The sequence below is a fragment of the Lepidochelys kempii genome, chromosome 8 (genome assembly GCF_965140265.1).
Source record: "Lepidochelys kempii isolate rLepKem1 chromosome 8, rLepKem1.hap2, whole genome shotgun sequence".
In the NCBI taxonomy this organism is placed as follows: domain Eukaryota; kingdom Metazoa; phylum Chordata; order Testudines; family Cheloniidae; genus Lepidochelys; species Lepidochelys kempii.
The window spans coordinates 104,092,756-104,110,991 of NC_133263.1; the positions used below are offsets into that span (position 1 = coordinate 104,092,756).

The window sequence follows — 18,236 nt, forward strand, 5'->3', positions numbered from 1 at the left end:
AATTACTCTAAAAGTCTGGCAAGACACCAACAGAAAGGAAAAAGGTGCTGTTCCAAGCAAAATTTGTCACACATGCTGAAGTACTTGATATCAAATGATGACTGGAGACAGTCATGACTTGATGCAGCTTGTCAATTTGCTATGAAGCCTGAAGCAGCCAGTTGCTCATTTTGGAAAATCTAACTACTGATTGTAACAAGATGGCCGATGTTAGTCTGGTGGGTCCTGCGCTTTTCTTGGCGGGGAGCTAAGATGCCACCCTTTGCCCCTGTTTTTGGGGCATCGATGGCCCCGCTAGTGGCCCAGGAAGGTGATAAAGGAGGGAAGCAGGGAGGGGTCTGGGTTTGCTCCTCACTCTGAGCCACAGCCCCTCTCAACCCCTGCAGGTTCTTACCCTCTTCCCCCTTGGGTGGGATACCTGCAGTCCTTAAATGCTGGGAAAGGGAGTCTCTCTCCCCTACTGGGCAGGGTCCCCCATACTTCAATTCTCTGATTTTCCAAGTCTCACATCACACTTCCAAGCTCCAGTCCTCTCCCCTTCCTCCATCTTCCTGAAGCAGGGGGCTTTATTAGGTTCCTAACAGGGCCTTAATTGACTGCAGGTGCTCCAATTAACCTGCAGCCACCTTCCCTAGTCTACAGGGAACCACACCTTAATTAGCCTTGAGCTTAGATATTTCCCCTCTAGCACTCTCCCACTGCTCCCTGGCTCTCCTGTATCACATAATATTATATAGTTAAATGGAAAAAAAGTAATCTCTGTCTCCACAGATATGTGCCATAGATATAGAAATCCATTTATATACTATAAAACTCACTTTGGACTTAAATATTAATAAATATCTACTATCACAAATTTTTGTTTGAACTGAAATTTTCTGAGAAAATATTGCATTTGAAAACTTATTAGTAACTATTCAACTTTCAGATCTTAAGACTAAATTTAAAATTTGAAACACTGTGACACACAGCCAGAAAAGGTTAAACATCTTACAGGATAAATTACCCAAATTCAACCTTTAGGGACATACTGGTAGATAATGTTTATGGTTTTGTGTGTTTACAAATATATTGTTAGAGGTTAAAAATATAATCAAATTGCTCCTGTCCATGCTGTATTCTGTTAATTCAGAGCTCAAAAGGAGATCTTAACATTTAAATGAAGTGAGCTGTAGCTCACGAAAGCTTATGCTCATATAAATTTGTTAGTCTCTAAGGTGCCACAAGTACTCCTTTTCTTTTTGTAAATATAGTGATATCACTATATTGATCTCTCTTTGAAATGTATAGCAAATCACCTGCGAATGGTGGAAAACAGGCAATTGCCTTATGCTTATCAATTACTTACCAATTGCTTATCACTTTAGATAAGCTATTACCAGCAGGACAGTGGGGTGGGAGGAGGGATTTTTTCATATTCTCTGTGTATAAATAAAGTCTGCTGCAGTTTCCACGGCATGCATCCGATGAAGTGAGCTGTAGCTCTCGAAAGCTCATGCTCAAATAAATTGGTTAGTCTCTAAGGTGCCACAAGTACTCCTTTTCTAATTGCCTTATGGTAATCCATGTAGCTAAATACTGGTGATGCTTAGGAAATGGGTCTACTTCAAAGTCTCGATGATTGCCTATTGTTCACCTAAGGACTCTGAGCTGCCATAGAATCATAGAACTGAAAGGAAAGGAGGACTTGTGGCACCTTAGAGACTAACCAATTTATTTGAGCATGAGCTTTCGTGAGCTACAGCTCACTTCATCGAATGCATACTGTGGAAACTGCAGAAGACATTATATACACAGAGACCATGAAACAATACCTCCTCCCGCCCCACTGTCCTGCTGGTAATAGCTTATCTAAAGTGATCATCAAGTTGGGCCATTTCCAGCACAAATCCAGGTTTTGTCACCCTCCCCCCCGCACACACAAACTCAGTCTCCTGCTGGTAATAGCCCATCCAAAGTGACCACTCTCTTCACAATGTGTATGATAATCAAGGTGGGCCATTTCCTGCACAAATCCAGGTTCTCTCACTCCCTCACCCCCCTCCAAAAACCACACACACAAACTCACTCTCCTGCTGGTAATAGCTTATCCAAAGTGACCACTCTCCCTACAATGTGCATGATAATCAAGGTGGGCCATTCCCAGCACAAATCCAGGTTTTCTCTCCCCCCCCCCCCCCATACACACACAAACTCACTCTCCTGCTGGTAATAGCTTATCTAAAGTGATCATCAAGTTGGGCCATTTCCAGTACAAATCCAGGTTCTCTCACCCTCTGCCCCCCCCCCCCCCCCCACACACACACAAACTCACTCTCCTGCTGGGCTATTACCCACTCTAAACCCACTCTCCCCCCCCCACTATAAACCCACTCTCCTGCTGGGCTATTTCTCACCCTCTGCCCCCCCCCCCACAAACTCACTCTCCTGCTGGGCTCTGAGAGGCAAGTAGACAGAGAGAGAGATGCATTTAGGATGAGAAACGACACTTCTTCCGTCACCCATTGATGTAGGCCTTTACAGAGTTGACTTTTAGCAATACAAAAATCAGTGGTATAAGTATCTCTTTGACCTTCTTTGCATGAAACCCACTTTAGAAGCAAGACAAAGATTATAAATGAGCTCTCTATATAGTTTTTGAACTTCATTGGCAAAGCACTTTGCTGACATATCCACTGTTACACACTATGCAACAACACCTACTGTGGAAGGCCTACTCATAGACCCTAACATAGTGGTTTAGTCAGGGTTAACAATATACCAAGAAGCGGTATATATATAACATCAGAAATTATTATTGGAACTCTGTCTTGCTTTTCTCCCACACAATTTTTGAAGCTATTTATGTTTCTGCTCTGCAGAACAGGTTATGAGCAATACCACTTTGATAAGAAAAATATTACTTCCCGATACTGAGACAAACTCTGCAGTTTGTCAATTTAGCTTTAGGGCTGACACCCTCTACCAGTTCTCACACATAGATGTGCTTAATTTAAAATCCAAAGAAAAATATGAGTTAAAAGATTGAGTCCATTAACTAACATATTTAAGTCTCTCCTATGACAAATGCTACTGCAGATTTCAATGAAAGCTTGAAGTTCAAGGTTATACTTTTCTCTTTAAGCTAAGCACTAAAAGTCAAAATAATTTGTAACACTGGCTTTTTCAGCTTCTATCACTGCCACACCGTACGAATACCTTGAATACTGATGAAGCTTATACTCTCATACTTATATCTAGTAACCAAATATTTGGTGGGTACACACCCCTGGTCATGCACTATCTAACGAGAAAGTAAGGAATAATAAATCTGTAATAAAACATTCCGCAATAAAATAATTAACAGTAGGTTATACAATATAATCTTTGCAGGGTGTGCTGTTACTAAACCCCATTAACAAAGCCTACATACCAAAACATATTTCCGGTACATCAGCTGTGATCCTTAAAAAAGCCAAAACAATATTAATCAAACAGCACAGAAAAATATTGTAAGATTTACTTGCAAAATCCTCCAATTACCTTTTGGATCGTCTCAGCATGCTGGTGGCAGGCAGAGAGAAATTGGACAGCACTGTCCAGAAGGAGTCAGACATGATCTTTAAAAGCTTTCATTGCTGGGAAAATACAGCACATTCAAGCCACTAGCAATAAATAAGAAACCAAATAAATACCAGTGACAGAGCCGATGCAAATTCCCTGTAGACCTTGCAAGCTGTTCCATTAACGCAAGGCAGGCAGGCAGGCATATTGCTGCGGGTGTCAGTGACACTGTTTTCTATTGATTCCATCCATGCCCGCCTCTCTCTCTTTACTAAAAGTGGCAGTAAAAAAAAATGAGATGTTTATTCCCTTCCTAATAAAACACCACTTTAAATCTGGAGTCTGTTTTACACATAAAACAAATTCTTTGTACCCAGATCTCCTCATATTCATCCAATTACAGTCAAAGAATTGCAAGCAAAACCATAACTGGGGCTGTATTCTTGTTCTTCAATAACAAGATACAGAGTGTTTAAGCTGTCTATGTGCAGAGTGCAGTTTCTTGCCTAACCTGTTTTTAACTTATATGCTTTTAATCTCAAAGTCATAAATGAGGCACAGGGTGGTGGTGGTTGTTTTTAAAAATCACATTTCCTTCTTTAATTTAAAGATTAAAAGTGGATTTAAACACCAACAAAATATAAACTTAAGTTCAAATTCAAGAAGTACAGTTCATAATTTTTATTTGGTTGCAATAGGAAGTGAATGATATGTAAACAGAGTAGTTTCATTTCATATCTTGTTTTCATGCGGAAATGTGTATTTTTTTCTTTGAAGATACTAGTAAGTCATTAATAAATAAAAACTCCTGGATCATATCACCTGGTGCCTAACATTGCTTGATTAACAATTTTGTACAGTCAAAATTTAGCCAATGAATACAGCACTTTAGCGGTTTCTTAGCCCACTCTGTCAAATCAGCCACCAGTTCATTTTCTCCCAAAAACCACAAGCTTCTTATCTTGTTTTTGTATTTTCCAGGGGTTAAAAAACCCTGATCTTTGATACTGTAATTTTTTTTAAATTCTGCTATGTGATTTGTATTCATTTTAGGAGTTTCTGTTGAAGATTTGTCATCACATCTTGAAGCTAATGATGTCTGATATACTCCAGTTGTTTCTGAGTGACTCTTCACATGAATAAAAAAAAAATGACAACACCTGGCATTTCCCATTCCTTTAATCCACCCCACATGCTTTAAAAAGGGTACTTAAGTATCTGGGAGGAAAAGAATCCCAGAACATAACAAAATACCCCTCTTTTGTTTTGCATGCAATCATGTGGAAAAATTGCAGGATTATCCATATGTTCCATAAAATACATTTTTAAAATGTATATATTTGCCAAGTATCTTAAGAACATAAGAACAACTATATTGGGTCAGACCAAAGGTCCATCTTGCCCAGTATCCTGTCTGCTGACAGTGGCCAGTGCCAGGTGCCCCATAGGGAATGAACAGACCAGGGAATCATCAAGTGATCCAGTCCCTGTTGCCCATTCCCAGCTTCTGGCAAACAGAGGCTAGGGACACCATCCCTGCGCAGTAGAAATGATTCAGTGATGATTCCGCCTGATTCAGTAGAAATACATTAGACACCCATGCTCCAAAAAGGACTGTGTGATTCTGCAGCCAAATTTGTGTTTAACAATCATCCCTTTAGGGCTTTTACACTTTTGTATTACCAAAATAAGCTTCAAAGAACTTTGAGTTTGCTATCACAAAGGGAAGTTAGAACATAACCTATATTTTACTCAACTCATGTGTGAATATGTGCTCTTGAACATACTAATTCTCATATTCTCATTAAGAACATACTGATCAACTTCAAATATCAATCCACATGCATAAATCACAGAATCATAGAAATGTAGGGATGGAAAGGACCTCAAAAAGGCATCGAGTCCAGCTGCCTACACTGTGGCAGGACCACATAAGTCTATACCATCCCTGATAGACGTTTGTACAACCTGTTTTTGAAAACTTCCAATTATGGGGCTTTCACAATCTCCTGTGGAAGCCTGCTCCAGAGCTTAACTACCCTTATAGTTAAAAAGTTTTTCCTGCTAGCTACTTTAAATCTCCCTTGTTGCAGATGAAGCCCATTATTTCTTGTCCTATCTTCAGTGGCATGGAGAACTGATTATAGTCCTTTTTGTAACAGCCCTTAACATATCTAAAGACTTATCAGGTCCCCTTTTAATCTTTTCTCAAGACTAAACATGCCCAGTTTTTTAAACTTTCCTCATAGGTCAGATTTTCTAACCCTTTGATCATTTTTGTTGCTCTCCTCTAGACTCTCTACAATTTGTCTATATCTTTCCTAAAGTATGACAACCAAAACTGGACACAGTGTTCCAGCTGAGGGCTCACCAGTGCCAAGTAGACTTATACGACACTTCTGTAAATACACCCCAGAATCATATTAGTCTTTTTGCACAGCTGCATCACGTTGTTGAGTTATACCTGTCAACTTCAAATACCAGTCCATGTGTATAAATAGTTTTACAAAAATTTATAATGTTATATATCTTTTCTATTACTTTACACTAACAGCACCATTCTCAAGGAAGAGCAAATATAAGTCTTTTGCTTACTGTGAACTGATGTAAATTCATTATCTATTTTCTTTTAAGGTAACAGTATTGATACACTACAACAAAAAACAATGCCTTGAGTGTCCATAGCTAGGAAGCTAAGCTACTGAAGGTGTAAAACTAATACCCATAGCTAACAGAATGTTAGGAACCATTACAAAAGGGATAAGACAGACAGAAAATTTCATAATGACACCATATAAATCCATGGTAAGCCCACACCTGGAATACTGCATGCAGTTCTGGTCGTCCCATATCAAAAAATATATATTAGAATTTAAAAAGGTAGAGAATGGCAACAAAAATTATTAGGGGTATGGAACACCTTCCATATGCAGAGAGATTAAAAAGACAGGGACTGTTCAACTTGGAAAAGAGACCATTAAGGGGGGATATGATAGAGATCTATAAAATGGTGTGGAAAAAGTGAATAAGGAAGTGTTAATTACCCCTTCACATAACACAAGCACCAGGAACAGATTTAAAACAAACATAAGAAAGAAAGTACTTCTTCACATAATGTACATGCAGCCTGTGGAATTCATTCTCAGGGGATGTTGTGAAGGCCAGAATTATAACTGAGTTCAAAAAAGAATTAGATAATTTCATTGAGGATGGGTCCATCAATGGCTATTAGCTAAGATGGTCAGGAACGCAACCTCATATTCTGAGTTTCCGTAAGCCTCCAACTGCCACATGCTGGGACTGGACAACAGGGGATGGACCACTAGACGACTGTCCTGTTCATTCCCTCAAACATCTGGCACTGGACACTGTTAGAAGACAGGATACTGAGCTAGGTGGACCATTAGTCTGACCCAGTATGGTCACTCTTACACACTGAATAGCTTTGAAACGGTTGTGGGAAGGATCCATCAGTGCAGATATATATCAGCAGTACCTAACCCTAAAGTCTTTGTTTTGTTTGTTGAAACTGTGTGTCAACAAGAGGGGTCATTGCAGAATACATTAGCTTCAACAGTTGTAAATATTGTACACTTGTCAAAGAACAGAACTTCTTAAACAATTTACTATTACTGCATTTGAAAAGTCCCCATTGCACATGTCAATGTCAAAATCTAATCTAAGGTATCAGCTTTTACTAAACACATACCATTATGGTACTGAACATGAGCACTGAACAGAATAAACAAAATTGTAAGCCTGTCTTGGAATAGCCTGTACAATCTGCTTATGGTTTTAATTTTGTGATGCGATGTTTTTATGGAGATGATGGAGGGAACAAAATAAACCTTAGGCATTTGATAAAAAATTTTAAATGGTGATATTTTAAAATCTTTTTAAAGTAAAAAAGTATATATATTATTCAAATTTTCAAGAATATGCTTCTGTTGTAACTCACATTTAACCTTAATTTTTTTCTGCACTACAAATGGAGATTAAATTTATTTTAATTATGGAACAGCTACTGTCTACATCAGAAACTGAAAATATCTGCACAACTGGGACTGACAACCTTATCCTACAGCTCTAACACTACAGCCCTCTACCTGTCAGCTACAGAACCAGACAATACAGAACAGCAGGTTCATAAAATTATAAAGGGTTAGATTCTGTGTGGTCTTCACTGCATTGTTAGCTCCAGCAAACATCCACACACAAGTCTCTAGCTCAAGTTAAGTGGTGTTTTAAGCTACAGCTAGCTAGTGCTGCTGATGCTCACACTAATAATGCAATAGGGCTGCAGCGGCTCCTAATCATCAGCTGCTAACCCAACCACTCTGTGCAGGTAATCAAATAATTCTGTATGACTTATTTCAGTACTGTCAGTGGAGTAACTACAGTATACTAACTCAAGTTATTGCAGTAAAGACAAGTTCGAAGAGGAATAGCAAAAAATTTGCAGCCCAGGGCAGGGAGTTACACTTTGGGCATTCCTGAGTTGCTCTGGTTTGCTCCAGGGGCTGCAGCTGCGCCCAGTCTAACTTGGACCACCATTACAGCAGCCTTTCTAGGCTGCTCTGAATCGCTGCATGCTGTGGCCCCACACCTACTCCCACCACCCCCAAGCAAACAATACCAGGGCTTGTGAAGGAATCCGAGTTTGCTTCCTCAGTTCTTGTGCTGGGGGAAATTCTTCCCTGGACAGATCTGGCACTTTTAAGGCCGCAGTGCTGCTGCAGCCCTTTTACTGGGCACCAAAGGGCCAGAGTCTGGATAGGAATTTCACACTCGGGGCCTGATCTTAATCACACCCAGGTCAGTGACAAAAAACTCCCTTTGACAATCAATAAAAGTATGATTGGGTCAATAACCCATATCGAAACCAATCTCTCTCTGTTTTTTCTATAAAAGCCACCTCCAATATTCCCTGTGGGACCAGGACTGGGCCCCAAATTGGTCACAACAAAAATCATCAGTCACTCTGCTTAAGTTAAAACTATTGTCTTCAAATAAAGACAGAATTTCAGTTTTAAAGGAGATTTAACTCCTTGGAAAGTTTGAAGTGGTAGCAACAATCCATCTTTGATCCAGAGGAATATAAAGATTAGCCAAAAGTCAAAATTTGACATGACAGTAATTATTTTAATGAACTGTATTTCAAAAATAATTTTAACAATTTTCTTCAAACTTTATAGAAAAATTCTTGTTCTGAATAAGAAAATATATATGGCAGTTTTCAAGCCAAAATAATATTCCAAAGTCATAAGGTGGTAAAGAATGGCTTTATAAAGGAAGCTAGTTGCAATCTTAGTAATAAAGAACCCATCTCTTCCTAATGACTTAAGCACCATGGTAACAACATTGCATTAAAGGTTACATGAAAAAAGGAGATTTTTTGATTACGTCACATATGCATACCAAGAACGCACAAAAAGGCTTGGAACTGTTTCTTATTTTCATTTCTACTGTAAACTCACTCACTCATTTCCTAAGAACAACAACACTCCAGGCAATGAATTTCTTGGAGATTGTGTATTTCCTAAATGGCTAAAATACCTTGGTTTTGGTCTTCCTGTCTTATACCACCACCCAATGGAATATAATGGGGAACAAAGGTATGTCTACACTATGAAATTAGGTCTAATTTATAGAAGTCGGTTTTTCAGAAATTGTTTTTCAATAGTCGATTGTGTGTGTCCCCACACAAAATGCTCTAAGTGCATTAACTCGGCGGAGTGCTTCCACTGTACTGAGACTTCCGGAGTGCTGCACTGTGGGTAGCTATCCCACAGTTCCCACAGTCTCCGCTGCCCATTGGAATTCTGGGTTGAGATCCCAATGCCTGATGGGGCAAAAAACATTGTCGCGCGTGGTTCTGGTACATGTCGTCAGGCCCTCCTTCCCTCCCTCCCTCTGTGAAAGCAACGGCAGACAATCGTTTCGTGCCTTTCTTCCTGAGTTACCTGTGCAGATGCCATACCACAGCAAGCATGGAGCCCGCTCAGCTCACTGTCACCGTATGTCTCCTGGGTGCTGGCAGACGCAGTACTGCATTGCAACACAGCAGCAGCAATCCATTGCCTTGTGGCAGCAGACGGTACAATAGGACTGGTAGCCGTCATCGTCATGTCCGAGGTGCTCCTGGCCGTGTCGGTCAGGAGTGCCTGGGCAGACATGGGCGCAGGGACTACATTAGGAGTGACTCGACCAAGTCATTCTCTTTAGTCCTGCAGGCAGTCCTATTCTACCATCTTTTGCCAGGCAGGCAGGAAATGAGGATGGCTAGCAGTCCTATTGTACCATCTTCTGCCGAGCAGCCAAGAGATGTGGATGGCTTGCAGCCCTTCTGCACTGTCTGCTGCCACCCAAAGATGTAAAAGATAGATGGAGTGGATCAAAACAAGAAATAGACCAGATTTGTTTTGTATTCATTTGATCCCCCCTCCCTCCCTCCCCCCGTGAAGTCCTGCCTGAAATACAAGAGGGAGGGATAGCTTAGTGGGTTGAGCATTGGCCTGCTAAACCCCAGGGTTTTGAGTTCATTCCTTGAGGGGGCCATTCTGTGTGACAGTTATTTTTGTTTCTCCTTGATGTAAAGCCACCCCCTTTGTTGATTTTAATTCCCTGTAAGCCATGTCGTCAGTCGCCCCTCCCTCCATCAGGTCAACGGCAGACAATCATTCCACGCCTTTTTTCTGTGCAGACGCCATACCACGGCAAGCATGGAGCCCGCTCAGATCACTTTGGCAATTAGAAGCACATCAAACACCACACGCATTATCCAGCAGTATATGCAGCACCAGAACCTGGCAAAGCGATACAGGGCGAGTAGGCAACATCAGCACGGTGACGAGTGATGAGGACATGGACACAGACGTCTCTCAAAGCACGGGCCCTGGCAATGCGGGCATCATGGTGCTAATGGGGCAGGTTCATGCGGTGGAACGCAGATTCTGGGCTCGGGAAACAAGCACAGACTGGTGGGACCGCATAGTGTTGCAGGTCTGGGACGATTCCCAGTGGCTGCGAAACTTTTGCATGCGTAAGGGCACTTCCATGGAACTTCGTGACTTGCTTTCCCCTGCCCTGAAGCGCATGAGTACCAAGATGGGTGCAGCTCTCACAGTTGAGAAGCGAGTGGCAATAGCCCTATGGAAACTTGCAACGCCAGACAGCTACCGGTCAGTCGGGAATCAATTTGGAGTGGGCAAATCTACTGTGGGGGCTGCTGTGATGCAAGTAGCCAACGCAATCAAAGATATGCTGATATCAAGGGTAGTGACCCTGGGAAATGTGCAGGTCATAGTGGATGGCTTTGCTGCAATGGGATTCCCTAACTGTGGTGGGGCCACAGACGGAACCCATATCCCTATCTTGGCACCGGAGCACCAAGCCGGCGAGTACATAAATCACAAGGGGTACTTTTCAATAGTGCTGCAAGCACTGGTGGATCACAAGGGACGTTTCACCAACATCAACGTGGGATGGCCGGGAAAGGTACATGACACTTGCATCTTCAGGAACTCCGGTCTGTTTCAAAAGCTGCGGGAAGGGACTTTATTCCCAGACCAGAAAATAACCGTAGGGGATGTTGAAATGCCTATAGTTATCCTTGGGGACCCAGCCTACCCCTTAATGCCATGGCTCATGAAGCCGTACACAGGCAGCCTGGACAGTAGTCAGGAGCTGTTCAACTACAGGCTGAGCAAGTGCAGAATGGTGGTAGAATGTGCATTTGGACGTTTAAAAGCGCGCTGGCGCAGTTTACTGACTTGGTTAGACCTCAGCAAAACCAATATTCCCACTGTTATTACTGCTTGCTGTGTGCTCCACAATATCTGAGAGAGTAAGGGGGAGACATGTATAGCGGGGTGGGAGGTTGAGGCAAATCGCCTGGCAGCTGGTTATGTGCAGCCTGACACCAGGGCGGTTAGAAGAGCACAGGTGGGCACGGTGCGCACCAGAGAAGCTTTGAAGATCAGTTTCATGACTGGACAGGCTATGGTGTGAAAGTTCTGTTTGTTTCTCCTTGATGAAACCCCCCGTCCCTTGGTTCACTCTACTTCCCTGTAAGCTAAGCACCCTCCCCTCCTCCCTTCGATCACCACTTGCAGAGGCAATAAAGTCATTGTTGCTTCACATTCATACATTTTTTATTCATTCATCACACAAATAGGGGGATAACTGCCAAGGTAGCTTGGAGGGGTGGTGGAGGAGGGAAGGACAAGGACACATAGCAATTTAAAAGTTTAAAACTTATTGAATGCCAGCCTTTTCTTGCTTGGGCAATTCTCTCGGGTGGAGTTGCTGGGTGTCCTGAGGCCGCCCCACTGCGTTCTTGGGCGTCTGGGTGAGGAGGCTATGGAACTTGGGGAGGAGGGCGGTTGGTTACACAGGGGCTATAGTGACCGTCTGTGCTCCTGTTGCCTTTCCTGCAGCTCAACCATACGCTGGAGCGCATTAGTTTGATCCTCCAGCAGCCTCAGCATTGAATCCTGCCTCCTCTCATCACGCTGCCGCCACATTTGAGCTTCAGCCCTCTCTTCAGCCCGCCACTTACTCTCTTCAGCCCGCCGCCTCTCCTCACGGTCATTTTGTGCTTTCCTGCACTCTGACATTGTCTGTCTCCATGCATTCGTCTGTGCTATGTCACTGTGGGAGGACACCATGAGCTCTGAGAACATTTCATCACGAGTGTGTTTTTTTCACCTTTTAATCTTCGCTAGCCTCTGGGAAGGAGAAGATCCTGTGATCCTTGAAACACATGCAGCTGGTAGAGAGAAAAAAAGGGACAGTGGTATTTAAAAAGACATTTTCTAGAACAATGGGTACACTCTTTCACAGTAAACCTTGCCGGTAACATTACATACACAGCAAATGTGCTTTCGTTCCAAGGTCGCATTTTGCCTCCCCCCACCATGTGGCTAGCCCCTCACCCCTCCCCGTGGCTAACAGCGGGGAACATTTCTGTTCAGCCACAGGCAAAGAGCCCAGCAGGAATGGGCACCTCTGAGTGTCCCAGGTGAGCATGAATGATATCACTCTCCTGAGGATAACACAGAGAGATAAAGAACGGATGTTGTTTGAATGCCAGCAAACATACACTGCAATGCTTTGTTCTACAATGATTCCCGAGTACGTGCTACTGGCCTGGTGTGGTCAAGTATCCTACCATGGTGGACGGAGTAAGGCTGCCCTCCCCAGAAACCTTTTGCAAAGGCTTTGGGAGTACATCCAGGAGAGCCTCAAATGCCAGGGCAAATTAATCATTAAACATGCTTGCTTTTAAACCATGTATAGTATTTTAAAAGGTACACTCACCAGAGGTCACTTCTCCACCTGGCGGGTCCGGGAGGCAGCCTTGGGTGGGTTCGGGGGGGACTACCTCCAGGTCCAGGGTGAGAAACAGTTCCTGGCTGTTGGGAAAACCAGTTTCTCCGCTTGCTTGCTGTGAGCTATCTACAACATATCATCATCATCTTCCTCGTCCCCAAAACCTGCTTCCGTGTTGCCTCCATCTCCACTGAAGGAGTCAAACAACACGGCTGGGGTAGTGGTGGCTGAACCCCCTAAAATGGCATGCAGCTCATCATAGAAGCGGCATGTTTGGGGCTCTGACCCAGAGCGGCCGTTTGCCTCTCTGGTTTTCTGGTAGGCTTGCCTCAGCTCCTTAAGTTTCATTGCTTTGGGTCCCTGTTATGGCCTCTGTCCTTCATGCCCTGGGAGATTTTGAAAAATGTTTCGGCATTTCGAAAACTGGAACGGAGGTCTGATAGCACGGATTCCTCTCCCCATACAGCGATCAGATCCCATACCTCCCGTTCGGTCCATGATGGAGCTCTTTTGCGATTCTGGGACTCCATCATGGTCACCGCTGCTGATGAGCTCTGGCCAGCGTGGCAAGCTGCAGGTGATCATGCAAACAGGAAATTGAAATTCAAAAGTTTGCGGGCCTTTTCCTGTCTACCTGGCCAGTGCATCTGAGTTGAGAGTCCTGTCCAGAGTGGTCACAATAGAGCACTGTGGGATAGCTCCCGGAGGCCAATACCATGTAGTTGCGTCCACAGGACCCCAAATTCGACCCAGCAAGGCCGATTTATGCGCTAATCCCCTTGTTGGGGGTGGAGTAAGGAAATCGATTTTAAGAGCCCTTTAAGTCGAAAAAAAGGGCTTCGTCGTGTGGACGGGTGCAGGGTTAAATCGATTTAAAGCTGCTAAATTCGACCTCAACTCCTAGTGTAGACCAGGGCCAAGGAAAGTACAGCCCATGGAGAGTCTGATTATTTAAATTAACTGCAACGGACAATAGATCAAAACTGTTTGAAGAAGCCCACCCAAAAAAAGTATTTTCTATTGTGTACACATGGAACCTCAATTTTACTTCAAAACCATTCCTTGCATTTAACAATAACCATATATGAGCCTTTAGACATTCAAAACTAATCCTCAATTCATTATATTCTGAGAGTTACCTCCTGCTATGTATATATATTGTTCTGCCACTTCATCATGACATTTAAAAAATAAGGATGGTGCGAACACCAAGAATGCCTGAGGCACACACTAAATTATACAGTAACAAATTACTTAAGTTTTATTTTGCAATTCATAAAATTAGATTAATTACCATGACTGCTGTGATTTCACAAGATACATATTACCACAGAGTTATTATCCACATCTTGTGAACTTGTGACTTTTGATCTATAATGGTGCAGCGGCGCCACTGTAAAGAAGGTTGGGTCATGACACAGAACATTTAGAAAAAGGCAGCCAGGTCAATTTTATTATCGTGTTTTATTAAAATAAAAATGAACAGATTAAATTAAAGGAAATTATCCTGGCAATTGTATTTAGTGAGGGAAGGGAAGTGCTGTATGTGCGCACAAAATCTGACCATTATTTGTGACCACTTTGCTCTGGCAATATGAAACCAGCAAGCAGGTTACTTTTGTTTAATAATTAAAGCTTTTATGAATCCATGCCCTAACATGTCTATAGACTTTGTCAGTGAAAATGTGTATTGGCTTCATGATTTATTTGGCTTTCAAAGAACTGTACTAGAATTATAAAAATAGTGCTCTGCCTACATGCAGGAAGTTTCAAGAGGTTCATTCCCCTTCTTCCCACAAAAGAATATTTTTCTCTACGTGGATGCAGCACATTAAAGGTAAAGACAGGTTTCAGAGTAGCAGCCGTGTTAGTCTGTATCTGCAAAAAGAAAAGGCGTACTTGTGGCACCGTAAATTTGTTAGTCTCTAAAGGTGCCACAAGTACTCCTTTTCTTTTATTAAAGGTAATCTAATTATGATTCGCAAAGCTGCTGTCTCTACTGAGCCACCCACTAGATCATCATCCATTATATTTCCTATATAAATGCATTTCCATAGAAAAATAACCTACTAAGGGCCTTATCCAATTATTGCATTGTAGATCTTTTCATTTGTTAATTAGTTTCATTTTTACAAACTATTTAACCAAGTTCAAGCCCATTCCTTGCAAACTCCTAGTTAAAAATACATTTCCCTTGATGCTGTTGTACAAATAATATGAAATGGAAAAGCCTTCTACACTCAGCCACTTGCTTTCTCTCTATACTCAAATAAAATTAGCTGCAGGATTACAAAAGCCACCAAAGTCATCAGTTTTAGGGCTATGTTAACCAGAATCTCAAAAAAAGTTTATTCTTAAGAGAGAAAGACCCTTTTCTTGTTGATCTGTATAGTGCAATAAGCGAATCAAAGACCAAACAGAAATGGCTTAGTGGCTGAGCAAAGAAAATGGCTCCACAAACAAATAAAATTTGTCAGCAGATAACATCATTTAATAAAAGAACACATGTATAATTTATACTGGAATTTTTAAGGTCTAGCCTAATGAAGTCAAGAGACCTCAACTGTATATCACGAGCAAAGTAATAGTAATAAATATCTGTGTGATGCATTTTCAGAACATTCTGTATGGGTTGACAAAGCTTATTCTCTTATGATGTTATAAAAATGAACATCTTGAAGTCTTTTATTACCAAGATGAACTGGATGAGATTATAGTATTAATACAAGAGGGATTTAATTTAGTTTTTCAATAAGGGGGAGGAGTCAGATCTTCTCCTATTCCCTCAAAAAGTGGAGCCTATAAAAAAAAATTGAGGGATTTCAACAAGATGTGTTTTGGGGCAAGGTGAGGCATTATTTGACAATGAGCTAAGCACATTCCACACATTCAAGAACAGACAGTCCCTTCTCTACAGACATACTGACAAAACAAAGACTGACACAAAGCCTGGAAATAAATAAATCTGTCAGGCTCATTTTCTCTGGATTTTACTATCACATTCTTTCTTCACATTTTGGTGGAACTCTCACCAATTCTTCACATCTCTGATCAGTCCAGTACTAAGGCACAGTACAAATTTTTACCAAAATTTCAATTTCCTGCACTGTATCAAAAAGGCATGTCAGAGTTACAGGTGTTTGATATTAAGCTAAAAATTGATGGCCTGTTTCTCAGAAGTGACAAAGACACAATTCCCACTAATGTCAATCGAAAACTCCAGGTGCTCAGAACTTCTGAAATTCAGGTCATGAGATTCCAGCTATGCACTTCTAATGTGTGTAACTAGCATCTTTTTAACTAAATTAGCTTAGAGGACAGTGAAAAAGAGGGAATGACAGCATTGGCTACAATAAGTGTAGTGTAGTGAGGCACTATAAACTTCCCACACGTCTGTATTAAGAACACCGGCTGTTTTCACATGTGGATACCTTATATTGTCCCTCTGATGTGAAAGCCATTAACCGAAACTCCACCATATAGTTATCACGATTAACATGTTATATATTATAATACCACTGAGAACCAAAAGAACCAAGAGTCTGTACTAACACAAAGGCATTGCCAAAAAATAGAAAAGTGCCAAAAGTTCTACAAATACTTTTTGATCTACAGTGGAAAACACTGCTGCATCGCATTTCTACTTGAAAAAGTTTTATCTTTCTATTAGTATACTAAAATTCTGGAAGACAGAATGCTTTTCTTCACAAGGAATACTGATAAGTTATCTGAGAGCTTTCATATAGTGCAAGTATACCATGATTTCAAACTCTCAAAACTGCTGACAGAACATCAGTGCCACAGAAAGATCCTGCTTTCCTCTTTAGAAGACTTAATTGAAGTGACACCCTCTCCCAGCTCTGTTCTTTTCAAGTAAGTATGATTCAAATGCAGATCATCATTTTTAGTGAAACTTGACCTAAATATATGATGCAACAAGTGTCAAATGTAAAATATCTTAAAAAATAGAATATTGCATGTCAACTCAGAATGACTACCATCATTTCATTCCTATCCAAAATCTTCAAATTCCAGACGTGAACATTTGTCTTGATGCCACTGAATACCCTTTTAGAAAATATAAGCCATATGTGGCTATAGCTTGATTTACATACTGTTCTCCAGAACATCAATCTCCTCTCAATTTACAATGATCATGATTTAGAGAAAAGTAAACATGAACTGGGCCCAGAGACTCACCTGTTATCACTATTTCCCTTCTTGTTATTTACTATATTTCACACTGTTTTAAAAACTTGGGAGAGAATGTATAACAAATTCACTTGGGGAAAAAAAAAAAACACAAAAGGGAACCTCCAGGATCCTTCTCACGATCCCAACCTACTAGTACAGAAGAGGAGCCTCAGCTGCTTGTACAAGGAATTACTATACAAATAAGCTGAGGACCAGGCCAGGGGACTGGTAAATCCTCAGCGGGAGGTTTTTGTATGTTCTGATGAAGTTTAACACTTATATAGCACTTTGCAAACATTACCTAATTAATTCTCACAACACCGTAGTGAAGCAGGTTTGGCAAAGCAAATATTATTAAGGCTACCATTAGGTCATAGAGGTCACGGAATCCATGACTTCCATTGACCTCCGTGACATTTTCTGCCCCAGGGCTGGAGTTCCAAGCCATCCCTGCCTGCACAGCTCCCAGCCCCAGCATTGTCGGAGGGACCCCACAGCTGCCCAGCCGCCCCGGGAGGCTGGCGGATGCTGCAGTTTCCCAGACGCTGCTGCTGAGCAACTGCAGGGAGTTCCTGCTGCCTGCTGCGGCTGAGCAGCTGCAGGATCTGCCAGAAGGAGGCCGGGGGACCCTGCCACTGCCCAGCCACAGCGGGCGGCCAGGGAACCCTGCAGCTGCCCAGCCACGAGAGCAGCAGGTACCAAGACTGCTTTCTTTTCTTCTGCACTTCACAATGGAGGTTGCACCCATTTTTTTTTCCTGATGTAGACCTCACAATAGTTATCTGTATCTGTGTCATGCCAAGATGGGATTGTAACAACAGATTCTATGCTTGAGGAAATGCCTGAAAATCTTGGAAATTAGTAAGTGCAGAATGTGGCTGCCCATTTGCTTAGTGACATATTTCACAAAAAATATATCAACCCTGACTCCAGAAATGAGCACCAGCTTCCAATTTGTTTATAGGTATAATCCTAGTTCTTGTTTTTAATCCAATAAATCCTCTGTGATTTGGATCCAGCGCATCTTAGATGACACTTCTTTCTGCCTCTTAACAGCAGGTTAAGGAATGCTCAAGTTCACGTCATTAGATATGTTTTTCTGAAGGCCAGGGGCCAAGAATTCTCAGTCAAGGCCCTTCAACTCTGGAAATTACTCCCTCACCTAG

General features: G+C 41.9%; 1 protein-coding gene across 12 annotated transcripts in view; it reads right to left on the bottom strand.

The window, feature by feature from the left end:
* Positions 1-18,236, bottom strand: part of MAST2 (microtubule associated serine/threonine kinase 2) — a 388,109-nt gene that overhangs the window by 140,884 nt on the left and 228,989 nt on the right. Inside the window, exon 1 of one of the 12 annotated variants that reach the window (XM_073357853.1) lies at positions 3,675-3,802. The exons of the other annotated variants lie outside the window; for them this stretch is intronic. Coding sequence (XP_073213954.1) covers positions 3,675-3,724 — 50 coding nt within the window. The 5' untranslated portion in view covers positions 3,725-3,802. Of the gene's footprint in view, positions 1-3,674; positions 3,803-18,236 lie in introns of those variants that run through there. 12 annotated transcript variants of the gene reach the window in all.